General features: G+C 40.1%; 1 protein-coding gene across 1 annotated transcript in view; it reads left to right on the top strand.

The window, feature by feature from the left end:
• The window catches only part of dnajb6b (DnaJ heat shock protein family (Hsp40) member B6b), a 39,488-nt gene extending 26,742 nt beyond the window's left edge, over nt 1-12,746 (top strand). Inside the window, exons 9-10 of the mRNA XM_012853167.3 lie at nt 9,431-9,577; nt 11,506-12,746. Of these exons, the coding sequence (XP_012708621.1) occupies nt 9,431-9,577; nt 11,506-11,615 (257 nt within the window). The 3' untranslated portion in view covers nt 11,616-12,746. The remainder of the gene's footprint in view (nt 1-9,430; nt 9,578-11,505) is intronic.
• Nucleotides 12,747-13,382: the final 636 nt, after the last annotated feature.

Here is a 13,382-nt window from a genome sequence, read left to right as displayed (position 1 = left end):
TCACGTCAAAGGGACGTCAGTCGTGTGAAAATCCAACTATCTGTGGACAAAATTTAACCTATGATGCTGCTGCCTAATCTATTGAATGCCTTATCGTGTGTAAAATGAGTGGGATTTCCTGTATTGAAACATAAACCCTGAGTCAAGGGTACAAGTGTTCTAAGTGCAGCTTGCTCAGAGGAATACGGAAAAGCATGAGTGTTCCCAAAGGAATGTGCCCAAGGCCAGTTTATTTGAACAAGGCCCACTTCACAGTTTTTGAGGCATGTCAAGCAAAGGAAGCAGTAAAAAAAAAAGTAGAAACGAGGGCGAGGCTTGTAATGAGTCAAACTGAATCTGCAAAGCGTACACTTTTATTTATTTATTTTATTTTTTTCTTACACCTAATGCATATGTAGCTTGCAGTGCAAGTGTTTAGATTAAAGCAGAAGCAAACTGACCTCTTTAAATGTCTCGAGCAGTGCCGAGAGAAGTAGAAGTGCGCTTGCGCAGTTTGGTTGCTAAGCCAGCGTCCGGCCGGCAATAGCGCCTATCTCTGTGTGATGTTATATAAATGTATTTTTTTTTAAATACCATGCATTCAAAGAATCCAGTAATCAATCTTTAAAGATGTCAAGGGAGCTTACAAGCAGCTGATTAAACGGTGTGTTCCTGTAAGTGTCGTATTTGTTGTACAATACCGCCACCTCCTGGTCAAACGTGAGCTTTTAAATTCACTAAGAATAACTATTTGCACATTCCACTTTCAGATATTTGGTAATATTATTGCTGCAATATTGGAATATTAGTTGGAAAAAAATTGTATAAAAAGTCGTGACACATCAACCAAATTAAAAGGATATGAACAAATATATATATTATACACACATACATACATACATACAGTTGGTGATGATGGAATAAAAACATTAAATCATCAGTGGTGGGTAGTAACTAGGTTTACATTTTTTCAGTTACATTTACTTGAGTAACTAAAAAAAGCATTAATTTCTAGAAGTACTTTCACAGTACTATACTTTTTACTATATCTACAATATTTTGAAGAACTGCGGTTCTTAAGTACAGTTTGTCCCACGAGTTATTTCACTGAATGGTGCAGGTTTTTTTTAAATATTACATGTTTTTCAGACTCAGACCTACACGTTTTACGTTAAAGTGAGACTTCTTGTTTGTACTGTACACAAGCTTTCCTGTTCTGATTTTATTTTCAACCTGCTGAGACTGTTGTTTTTAATATTTATTTATTTATTTAACAAATTGTGTGTTTATTCTTAAAATAACAGAATTTGCACATAACTATAGTTTTGTTTGCCTGATTACATAATTTTCCTAAATCAAATAGGTGTTGTGATCAAACAAATGTTAAATACTTCAGTAGCCTTATTTTTTCTCGAGTAATCTTTTTGGATGACAAATATTCACTCCCAATTTAGATAAATATATTTTGAAGTAATTTGGCTGCTTAATATTTTAACTACTCTATACACTTCCTGCTGTCATAACATTAATAAAAGATCTATTATTATAAATTAAACAAATACAGTATTGTTATCCCACACAATGCATATGTGGTTAAACTTAAGTGAAACAGGACAAAATGCTTTAAATAAACTGGAATAGCACCAAAGAGCTCTACAACCATAGCGTGACACAACAATGAGCAATAGATTATAACTTTGTTAATCCATAAAAGCACACAATGAGAAAAAAATAATTCAATTGAATCCCAGCCACAAAAAAATCCCAGAAAAATATAATAAAATAGGAAATGAAAATAAATTAATAAATTGTCATGGCAGCTGAGATGAAAGTCTAAGTTGCTACTTTATGTGCATCTACAGGTGCCTCTCAATAAAGTATAGTATTATTGAAACGTTCACTTATTTTAGTAAATGATACACAAAGTGAAACATTATATTGATTAATTACACTAAGGGAGATGTTTTCAAGCCTGTATTTTGTTTAATTATGACAATTTATAGAGCTAATGAAAACACATTTAGCTTCTCAGATTAGAACATTACATCAGACCAATAAAACATTTTAACACAGAAATGTGGGCTAAATTAAAAGTGTGTTTACTGCCTGCTTTAAGGTCATTTTTAAAAGCTGTTTTTAGTCCTCTTCAGAACGCATAGACGGATTCACTGAGATGTAGATGTATGAAATGGGAAAGCAAACCCAAACAGATAGATCTGCAAAGGCGCAGTTGACTATTCAGGATTCTGTCCAACCTGCAGATGAAGAAGCGATGCCCGATCAAGGCCCCTTTACAAAGAGTTACGGCAACAGAGAATCAGAATCTGCTTTATTGGCCTTGATTTGTACACCATCAAGGAATTTGACATTGGTTACAGAGCTCGCAGCGTATTAGGTCTAAGCATATAAGTCACAGTATATGTGTGCTGTTTTTAATATATAAATAAAAAAGGGGGGAAAAAGGAGAGGTTGTGGGTGTTTAAATGTACTTATTTTGTTTCACAGCAGTGTGGTTGACTACTCAGGTGGAGGTGTTCGTTGTTTTCATCAGAGAGAAAGCCCGGGGGGGGGGGCTACAGCGCATTGTAGGTTTAAAGTCTAAATAGTGTGTGTCCGGGATGTGTGGGGTGAGCAGAAATGTTAGCTGCCCTTTTTCTGAACCTAGTACAAAACATAAATGGTGGAAAGGTCGTTCTCCACAAACCTCTCTGTAGAGCCATTTGTTTCTTGCAGTTTGGACCTGTCCCAGGGAGTGAAAAAGGCACAATTGAGCTCTTCAAAGTCTTTCAAAAAGAAGCAGGATTTTGTCTTGCTCAAAAGATGCTTTGACACCTATCTGATGGTTAAATTTTAAAAGGCGGGACAGAAAAAACAAAAACAGAAAAAACAAAACAGAAATTAACTAAGGTTTTTCAGAAATGGAGAGCTAAAGGTTCAAGAACAGAGAACCACAATATCTATTCTATTCTAAACAGGGAATCAAATGTAATTTGAACCTTTCCTAAATAGTTATTGTCAAAAAACTTTTACAACTTAGAGAAAACTGTTTTCTCCAGGTTCTTACAGACAAAAGGCAACTTTGAAATGGACCTGAAGTTGATCAGAAAGCGTTATTATTTCTAAATATTAATAATAGACGGAATACATACATCAACAAATTTTAAGAAAATAGTATATGTGCAAACACATATGTCTAACATCACTGTTCCCAACAAACTCAACAAGGCTGGATCATTCTTTTCCTATTTAATTTAATTCAATTTTATTTTACTGCACAGTATTTTCTATTCTTGTAAATTGTCTGTTGGTGTTTTTTCTACATAAATTTACACAAGTGGCTAGCTACATTTCTCAAAATGCTTTACTTGATTAATTTCTTGAGTATGTGCATATATATATATATATATATATATATATATATATATATATATGATAAGAATATTTTTCTTATGTTGTTCATTTGCTCTCTTCTGCTGGTCTATCTTTGGGACAGCGAAGGACCGTTTTAGTTTATCTTTGTACAACTTGATGATACTAATAAAGATATTTATTAGAAGAACAAGTATAACCAATAATTAAAAAAGATAAAAGGACTACTCAGGATACCTATATGGAAATTAAAGTGAATTTGTACAAATAACTACAAACATGATACGACTAGAAAACCATTACGATGGTTGAAAAGTGTACCGCTTGTGACCACTAGATGGCGGCGTTTGGACGCCAAAGGCAACGACCCAAGATAACCAAAAACACCATTTAGGGAGAGAAATCCCAAACCCCCGACCTCAGTTGAACGCAATTAACTAACTTAATAAATAATAAATATACATATATAAAAAAGAAACAGATAAAATGTAAAGATTCCCCCTTAAAAAATCTAAACGTATTTTATTTAGCCATGTGTAAAAATGTTTTTTCTACATCAAGTTAACAGTTTGCTCCTCTGCATAAACAAAAACTGTAAATAAGTAAACTCTCGTTCCCTCTGCTATTCCCTCTCCATCCATCTGCTCCTGTATGACAAACACGTCTGATCTGCTACACCGCCCCCCCATCCTCACCTCACCTCACCTTATACCCCCCCCCAGCCTTTCCTCCCACCCACACACACACACACACACACACACACACACACACACAAAAGGAAAACACAGTCTGCTTGACAGCTTAGCACGACACCAGAGCCTGCAGCCACTGGCTATTTTATGAACGATGGGAACAGATAAGCCGCCTGCTTCTCCTCGGCCGTGTCTGAACAAGGATTTTATCTGTCAGTGCTCAGCGGTGGGGTCCCCATCAGCACGACACCAGACGTCCTGAACCCGGCGATGGTTGGACCGTTGAATATAATCTGGCCGCAGTTGTCATCTAGGGTTAGCCCTCCTTTGGAGCTGTGATTTATTTCTGGCTCCCCGAGTCCATGATTCAACCTCCAGCCTGCTACGTGTAATGCTGTATCTGTCCCTCTCGTATGGATTTAGTGTCTGTGTGTGTTGAGATGTGACCCGGTATCTTTATTCATGTCTACATTTCAACTGGTTGCATTATTTAACCCGGGGACAAATGACAGGTGCTCTCTCAGCTCAATAGCTGCAGATGAAGCATCTTAGTGCTCCGGGGGTGTTAACTTCTCAAATTAAGTCTTTGATCCAGAAAATAACGGACCACCTTTTTTTTTTTTTTGTTGAACGCTAACTAAAACCACATCATCGCTGCAGCTCTTTGATATCGTCTTTGTTTAATTTGATTAAATGCTGTTGTATTATGCATCCTGGTAACAGGAGGAGCCTTATTACCCAGGTAGCAGGAGGCCCTAATAGATGCAAATATTGATCCTCAGGAGTAACTGAGGCTGGAATAAAGCACGTAGCCTTGAAGTCACAAACGTTTTTTTTGGCTTAATCCGGCGAGCTAACACCACCTGATGGGATGGTGAAAACAAATATGTGTCGGAATTGAGATCCAGGCCACCAATTTTCCCGCTGTCTGCCGGTCCACTGGGAGCTGCCGTCTCCTTGTAGGGTCGGCTCTGGGGTGTTCGGTTTAACAAGCTGGTTTGTGAGCTCGGGGAAATAAAGATGCGGTGGTTCGGGGCTGCGAGCGTTTTCAGAGAAAAGATGAGAAAATGAACATATTCAGCGAGGATTGTTTCAGCCCTGATACAAAGAGATGCGGTTGTTTGTAACAAATCAGACTTGGGTCACAGTGGGTGACCTGGAGAGATAAGCCTGTTCGAGTAGAAGCAAAATCCAGCAATATTGCCTCTTTGTGTTTGTTGAAACCCAAGTCGCACGATTCCTTGCTGCGACTAAAAGCTTTACCTGAAGGAATAAAGAGGTTTTGTTGAACCGGATTTTACAGACCATTTGAAATCTCCTCACCAGCCAGTTAATTTGGTAAATTTCTTCATTTCCTTGTTTACAAATGGCATGGCAGCGAGTCCGTTGCTTTTTGGCGTCTAAGCGTGGTGAAGACAACTTGCTGAGGATCAAATTGAAGAAGGGAGATTTCTGTGACTCTGAATTTGGCGTCGTTGTTGTTCCAGACATGCTGCTCTGAGTATTTCAGAAAAAAGATTATCTTCTTTGGTTTTTATGCATTCCCAGAGAACAGCCTTATAAATATCCTGTAATCAGCAGCTGTCTGGACAGAACGTCTAGGTTGTCTGGTTCTAGATGATACAAAGGCAGAATTTGCTCAAATAACCACGTGTTTCAACCAAGATGTCTGGAAAACTATCTCAGTAAATGCAAAACGTGCTGAAGAAAACTACAATTAACACAGGTGGGAAAAAACGTTCCCAGGTCCAATGAGTCTTGAGTTCAATTGCAACATTTGATGGTAGGATGAACAACATGAAAGCATGGAGCCGACCTACCTTGCTTCAACAATTCAGGCTGGTGGTGGTGGTAGCGTAACGGTGTGGGGCATCTTTTCTTGCCACACCCCTTAGTACCAGCTGAGCCTACCTCACTGCAAAAAGGGAACTAAAAGTTCTTGAAATGGATATATTTTCCTGGATTTCAGCAGCTAAATAAGACCATTCGCCAACGGAATAAGATTTTTGCACTTAAAGTAGGAACAACTAATCTCCGTCATCTCATTTCAAGTGCAGGATATCTAATTATCTTACTGCTGGGGTAAAAATACTTGTTCCTTTGGCAAATAGTCTTATTTAGCTGCTCAAATCAAGGAAAAAAAAAAGTTTTACTTATAGTTCCCCTTTTTTGCAGTGCTGAGCATTGTTACAGTTATGACCACAATGTGTCCATCTTCTGATAGCTACTTCCAACAGGATTTCACTGGACCACACCACAAAGAAATCAGATTAAAGGTTTATTAAAGGAAGGGGTCGAACGGGTAGACGAACGGGACTCGAGGATTGGGTCATCTGAGGAGACCTGGCTGAACTCTTGAGAGGATAAGACTCAGTGTGGGAGCGCAGTCTTCTGGAAATGGCTTTCCTGAGTCCATGTAGGAACCCCAGAGGATAAAGGATGAGGACGATGGGATGAAGGGGAGGAAGAGGGATGAGGTGAGAAGGTTTTGAGGTTAAGGATGGCGGGTTTAACAGAACGTAGCAGACTGTGACGGTTGGGAGGACTGGGTATGAGTAGATTTCTGGGTAAACTAGGTTTGGTTGAGACGTGGCCCTGCTCCCGGACTCAAGTTAACATATTAACTTCATAATGAACCATGTCACGAAACTTCCACCATGTCAAGCTGGTTTCTTGAACATAAAAATGGATTCTGCACACAATGAGGCCTCCACAGTCGTCAGAGCTCGGTCGAACACCAACGGCGACGCGGAGGAACGGGAAAACCGCATCATTGGATCTGCAGCAAAATCTCTGAGGAAGGTTTCTGACACTTTGTTGTGAATCTGTGTCACAGAGATTTAAGGACGGTCTGAAGGCAAAAACAGGGTCCAACCTGGTAGGCGTGCCTAATAAAATGGCACATGAGGGTAAGTTGAAATAAAAAAAAAACAGTCAAATTAGAATGTGTGACTATCAAACCTTGACCTACGGGGGAAAAAAGCTGATTGCAGTAATTGTCTGCAACCCAGAGAGGTTGTAAACGTCTCAGAGGAATGTCTTTATTTAACCTTTAAGTTTGTTTACTATTTACTGCGTTTCAGTTTTAGTAGTATGAGACATGTTGTTGCTGTAACCCAAACCTCAGAGAGGGAAGAAAATTAGCCTGGCTCTTTGCATAAAGTAAATATTTGAGAAAGGGCGATAGAGGTTTCGATCTGGATGGGATGGACGTGGTCTCTTTGTCTTGAGGGTGGGGTCAGCAAATTGAAAAGTGCAGTGTCTTGAGGTGTTCTGCAGAAAGTCATGGGTCTCTTCCGCATTCAACCTGAGCCACCTTGCCCCGTGAAATGTGAGGTGAGAGCCAGAAAAATAAACAGACCCAACAATGTTGACCCAGAGACAGCCAAGAAGCTTCAACAGACCTGTTGGCTGAACCTTCAGTTTCCAGTAAAAGTGTAAGAAAAAGGCAAGATTCAGCTTTCTAACCACTTGCGATCATTTGGATCATAAACAGTTAATCTGTTCCTCTCTTGGTGTTGGGTTTGTTTATAGAACCCCCCCCCCCCCCGGACCTGCATTTAAAACCTGTTTTTCTGATGCACACCCATGTATTTCTTGCTAAATTGCTTCTTTAATTTCTTCCTAAGTGTATTTTCTGTATATATAAAAAAAGAATGCACATCCTCTTTGACTTTAGGAGGTTGAAATTTGACATATAAATCATCTGGTTTACGCCTAACCCTAGGCGCACATGAAACACATCATAAAACACGCGTCACTGACTGTTAAGAAACGTTGAAGCCAAAATCGAAACTTTGGTTAAAGGGAAACATAGAGCAAGGCCATAGCATGATAAAGCCTCCGCCATGCTTTACTGTGGGTAGGGTACTTTTCCTGTTTTATCTCAAACTTAAATGTATTTACAGGGACTTTAAAAAAATAGCAGAGAATTGTAAAGTATGAGGAAAAACATACAAGGTTTGCATTTTTATCCACCAATATAAGTCTAAAAAAAAGTGCTGTGCATATCCATCCAGCACCCTGTCAACCAATACTTTATACTAAAAGGTTAAACTTTAAACTGGACTGGTTATGCCTTTCCTTGTGAATTCCCCATGGAGGACACTTTTGCAGAGTGGATTTTAATAGTTGTCCTAACAGGCTCTCCCACCTGAGCTGTAGATCTCTGCAGCTCCTCCATAGTCACCGTGGTCCTTCTTGGCTGCTTCACTGATTAACGCTTTCCATGGTTAGTTTAGCTGGATGTCCAGATCTTGGTAGGTTAGGGATGTTTTAATAACTTAAGCCTGGTTTAACCGTATCCACAGCTGTATCCCTGACCCGTCTGCTGGGTTCCTCCTTCAGGAGGCTGTTTGTTCTCTAAAAAACCTCTGAGGCCTTCCCAGAACCGCTACAATCATAGTGAAATTACACAGTGGTGACCTACTGACAGCATCTGCTGAAGGCAGATGACTGCGTTGGATTTTATTCAGGTGTACTAATGTGGGCTGAATTCAAACGCATGGCGCACTTTTTACATTTTCACCCTAAAGTTTTTGAGAATCCTACACAATTTCCCTTCCGCTTTACAATAATGCATGTTTTTTTTTCTCATATAGCCTCCGTTCATGTATGAAACATAACAGTGGACGATCAGGCCTCCGTGCTCTGTCATGTTTTAAATATGAAACGATCGCATTGCTCATACACGCATGTTAGTTGCATGTTAGTTATGTTTTAAAAGTCGGCGCAGAGGCTCCTTTAAAAGGGACCGGTTTCAGGAAGGCGAGCATCTGGCCGTCTTTCTTCTCCTCTCGGCTGCCTTAATTACACAACACAATGGCGATCCGATCTGCCTGTAATCTCCTGGCATAATATAGCCCCCCCACCCCCACCCCCCCAAACCACCGCCACCTCACACCATTCCCTGCCTGCCACTAATTCAATATAAATGTAAATTACCTAGAGAAAAGAATAACCAAATCTCATTTTATTTACATGACTAATCACAATCAAAGTCAGGCAGATGAAAAATGAATGAAATATATGGCTGGATTTTGGATGTAGGAGGGGGTGGGTGGGTGGGGGGGGTCTGTTTACCTTAAGGGTACCTGGTTCGTATCCTCTTTGCTATTTCTCCTTGTTTACACCCATACAGCTTTTGAACTCACTCCTAACTTGCTGTAATTTCAGCGCGTATCTCTTTTCCCGCGTCTGATTGTATTCGAACAGCCGAGGGCATCAGAAGGCAATATGTTTTTCTCTTTTGCGACGCACACATCTCGTGTCAAAAGGGACAGGATGGAGAGAGGAAAAAAAAAACGACTTTACGCCAAACACCTCAGGCTCTCCATCCAGACAGCCACGACTTTAGGTGTGATTCATTCCCTCTCTGCTCACACCCACAGACATTGCCCCCCAAGAACCCTTTGAGGAGGAGTTTCGCAGCCGCAGACAGAACGCGCTCCCCGGTCTGGGCCTGCACCAGCGCTACCTGAGGAACCCCACGGAGGAAGAGGAGGAGCACGGCCCGCCGAGCCTGGGACTAACGAGAGGTCCGCCCTGCTGCCACGGGAAAAGCCTGATTAATTACCAACACACAGACCTCTGCCTTAAAGACTCCTAATGAGCACGGCTAATTGTCTGCTTTTGTGCCTGACGGCCTCACAAAGCACGGCGAAGACGTCTGATTGGCAGACGTAAACACCGAGGACAGAGATGTTCATTAGCTAGCTCTGTTTTACGTCGCCGTAACGACCCGGGGTCAGCGTCGCCCCCTGTTTTCCTCCACGGGGTCAGGAAGTCGGGCACAAAAGCCGAGCAATTACACGCGGCCGCCGAGCGTTTTGCATACGGCAGCTTCGTTAGTTGGGGAGGGAACCGTTGATTTCAGCGTGCATAGTTCCTGCCGAGATACAAAGAGCCTGGCTCTTTAGTCTCTGGCTTCCCGGAGAGCATTTACCCCGCATTCCTGAAAGCCACAGCAAGTCAGCAGCAAGGCTTGAAGGGTCAAAAAGAAGAAAAAAAAAATTTAAATTTAACAAGCAAAACCTGACGCAGTTTACTGAAAGGTCGTTAATGGTTTGTAAACACGTGTAGCCATGCGACAAATTATTGTGAAGGACAAGCCTTAGTTTCTTGGATGAGTCTTATAGATGGATCTTTAGTTAAAAAAAGCTGCATGGGATCATAATTCATTTAACTTTTTTTATTTTGTTAGTGAAAATAATTAAAAATAATAAATCCCCTTTAAATTTTAGTACAAATGAAAGACAATCCGCAATATAATGTATTGTATTAGATGGCTGAAGGTGCTGTAAAAGCAAAATAGACTCAAAACATGATTACAACACAAGAAAAGGCATTTATACTCTCTTCTTCCTTCACATGCAACACCTACATCCCTGTTTCCAAAATGAATCAAATATCTGGTTAATTGCCAAGAGTTAACTACAGTGTTATACATATATTTATCCAACTTTAGAGCTAATTGCAATGAATTTTAATGGCAATTCATGTCAAAGGACAACACAAAGAAGTGTATGATTGTAAAGTAGGAAAAAAGTGCAAATTTTCTAACTTTTCTGAAAAAATGTGGTGTCAAAGTAAAATAAAATCTAGTGTAACAGTAAATTAGTTAGTAACTGATAAATTGGGATAAATACATCAAGGGCCACAACCAGCAGATCGGGGGAAAAAAGTTTCTGACTTGGAACAACATACCAAATCAACCCATCTAAACTCATAGGCTGGGATAAGAGAGCCTGTGGTAACTCTGGAGGAGCTGCAGAGATCCACACCTCAGATAGGTGAATATTTTCCACCAGCTTAGCCTTCATTGAAGCATGGCTAGAAGAAAGTATTGCATAAAGACAGCCATGTGAAGTCCCACTTAGAGTTTGCCATGAGCCATATAGAGGTTACAGCCAAAACGAACAGGGGACATTATCCCTAATACATGACTTGATGTTGTGAAAAATGGTAATGGCAGCATTATGCTGTGGGGATGTTCTTCTTAAGCAAAGAGAAGAGAGCTGATGAATGGAGCTAAATACAAGACTTACACATACAGCCAAAGCTGCGTTGAAATGGTTCGGATTAATACACGTTCATGTGTTACATTGGCTCAAACAAAATAAAAACCTGAATGCAGTTGAAAATAATTGTCAAAACCTGAAAAAAAAATCAATGTTCAAAGATTTCCTCCTTTGCAATGTGACTCGGCTTGAGCTACTTTTCAGAGAAGAATAGACAAAGGTTTCAGTCTCTAGATGTGCAAAGCTGGTGGAGATATTCATTGAAACATTTGCTGGTAAAACTGAAGCAAATGTTTTTCAACAAAGTAGCTCACGCTGGGGGTCTGAGTATAATGCACTATGATTTTTAGACTTTCATTTGTAAAAAAAGTCCCTAAAAAAAAGAAAGAATAAATTAAAAAAAGGGCACGTTTATTGGTGCTAATTCCTTCTTTTCTGTTTTAAAGGACACGTGGAGACCAAGAGGAAGAAACTGTGGCTGAAGGAGGCAGAATCCAAAAAGAAGCGAGCTCCTCGACTCCTCCCTCGTTTCAGTGGATTCGGCACCTTTTATTGAACAGCTCTTGGTTATGTTTGGCCGACGTGCCTTCAGTTGGTTGTGGCATTAGTTTGTATTGGCTAAAAACATCCGCTGCAGATGCACCACAGCTCCTTTTCTCTATTAGCTGCAGCACAAAGCAATAATGTCCTTCCCGCTTGTATTAACCAACAGCCTCTCTCCGAGACCTCTGCTTAATATTTAGATTTGTGCAGGATTCTTTGTAGTTTATCGGTCGGAAGAGGTGTTTCTTGCATAAATGAAGCCTCAGGGCGAGTCCTAACCAATTAAAATGCATCATTTAAATTCTGGGGCTGGATAAGTTGCAGTGAAGTCCTGCACAAGGGACAGAAAACCCTCCCGTTTCTCTGCATCAGGCACAGGACTCCAACTCTCAAATGAATTGCACATGCATAAAAGCAATAGAAGACCAACCCAAGGTGCAACTGGCAGATATTCTATTTTTGTTATTCAGGTTTTATTTTTTATCTGACGCTCGTGTGCTTCCCTTTCCGATGGCGCCCTGGGCTGTTGCCCATGTGGACAACATCAAAAACGGCCTCTGTTGGTTGATTTAAAAAAAAAAAAACAATTATGTTTATAGGATGGGCCTTGAAGATGTAAAGCTAACACTTTAATATCTAAATGAATCTCTTCTTCCTGAGGTTTTGCGGTTTCTGCTTTTTGCTTCGTGCGTATTTGAGAAAGTTCAGGTGAAAGGAGAACCACAGGAGCAGCTTTGTTTGAAATTAGCAGACAGTTTGACACCGCGCAGCATGCGAGAGTCAGTGAAGGTCAAACCATTTAGTGGATCCGTCTTTAATAAGAGACAAAGACGAAGACAGAAGACTGGAAAATGTGACTGCTACAAAGGCGTATGGCTTTGGAGAATATTAGGAAATGATTAAACACGTTCAGCTCAGTCCTGTCTGGACTCTGGATCACATTTTTCCGCAGCATGAAAAGGACACTATTACCGCTCTTAAATATTACTTTAGACAATTAATTGTGTTTGTGAATTCATTGTATTTGTAAAAGTTTTCTGGTGGAAGGTTTTCCTCATTTGATGGATCCGGACAGATGCAAAAGAAATGTTCAATTTTTATGGACTTTCGTGATTAAATGCTTAACAAAAAAAACAAACATAAATTGGGGTTTTGTGTTATGTCGACAATATGTTTTGGATAATTTTCATACAGAGAGACCTCAAAATGACTCACTTTCATTGTTTCTGGCAGAGTTTCATTAAAATTGAGCTGCTGTTTGGGTTTATGCATTACGTCAAGATCTCCTTTGGAGGTGAAACAGGTCCACAGCATCGCTGATCTTCCATTGTACGTAACGGTGGATATGAGGCGCTTTTCAACATATTCCTCCTTTGTTTCACTCGAAACCCTCATCTGCTGTTTGATCTTAAAAAGCTCAAACTTTGATGCAGTCCTGCATCCGATTACATTGAGTTGTTGAGGCTTTTTTGTTTCATCTCACCTGATCATCGTCATGACTCTTTTTGGTTGCAAGATAATCTTGGGTCCTCATCCAGCACTGTTTTTACTCAATACTCCAGTTGTAGGTCTGGACAGATTTGGTGGCGTAATTAGTTTTGTTAATGCCATTTGCTGACTCACATGGGATTAAGATCAAAACATGTCTGCTTTTCTTGTGGTACGTTCTTTTGTTTTTCCCATTTTGAAGAGCAGCTAATAGAAATGGGCCTCTATGTCAAATAGGGAGTCATTAGTTACTCATTAAAAGCTCCTAGAAATGTTGATCAACTTAAACAAG

Source organism: Fundulus heteroclitus, chromosome 21 (assembly GCF_011125445.2).
Source record: "Fundulus heteroclitus isolate FHET01 chromosome 21, MU-UCD_Fhet_4.1, whole genome shotgun sequence".
In the NCBI taxonomy this organism is placed as follows: domain Eukaryota; kingdom Metazoa; phylum Chordata; class Actinopteri; order Cyprinodontiformes; family Fundulidae; genus Fundulus; species Fundulus heteroclitus.
This window is presented reverse-complemented; position numbering and strand designations above follow the sequence as displayed.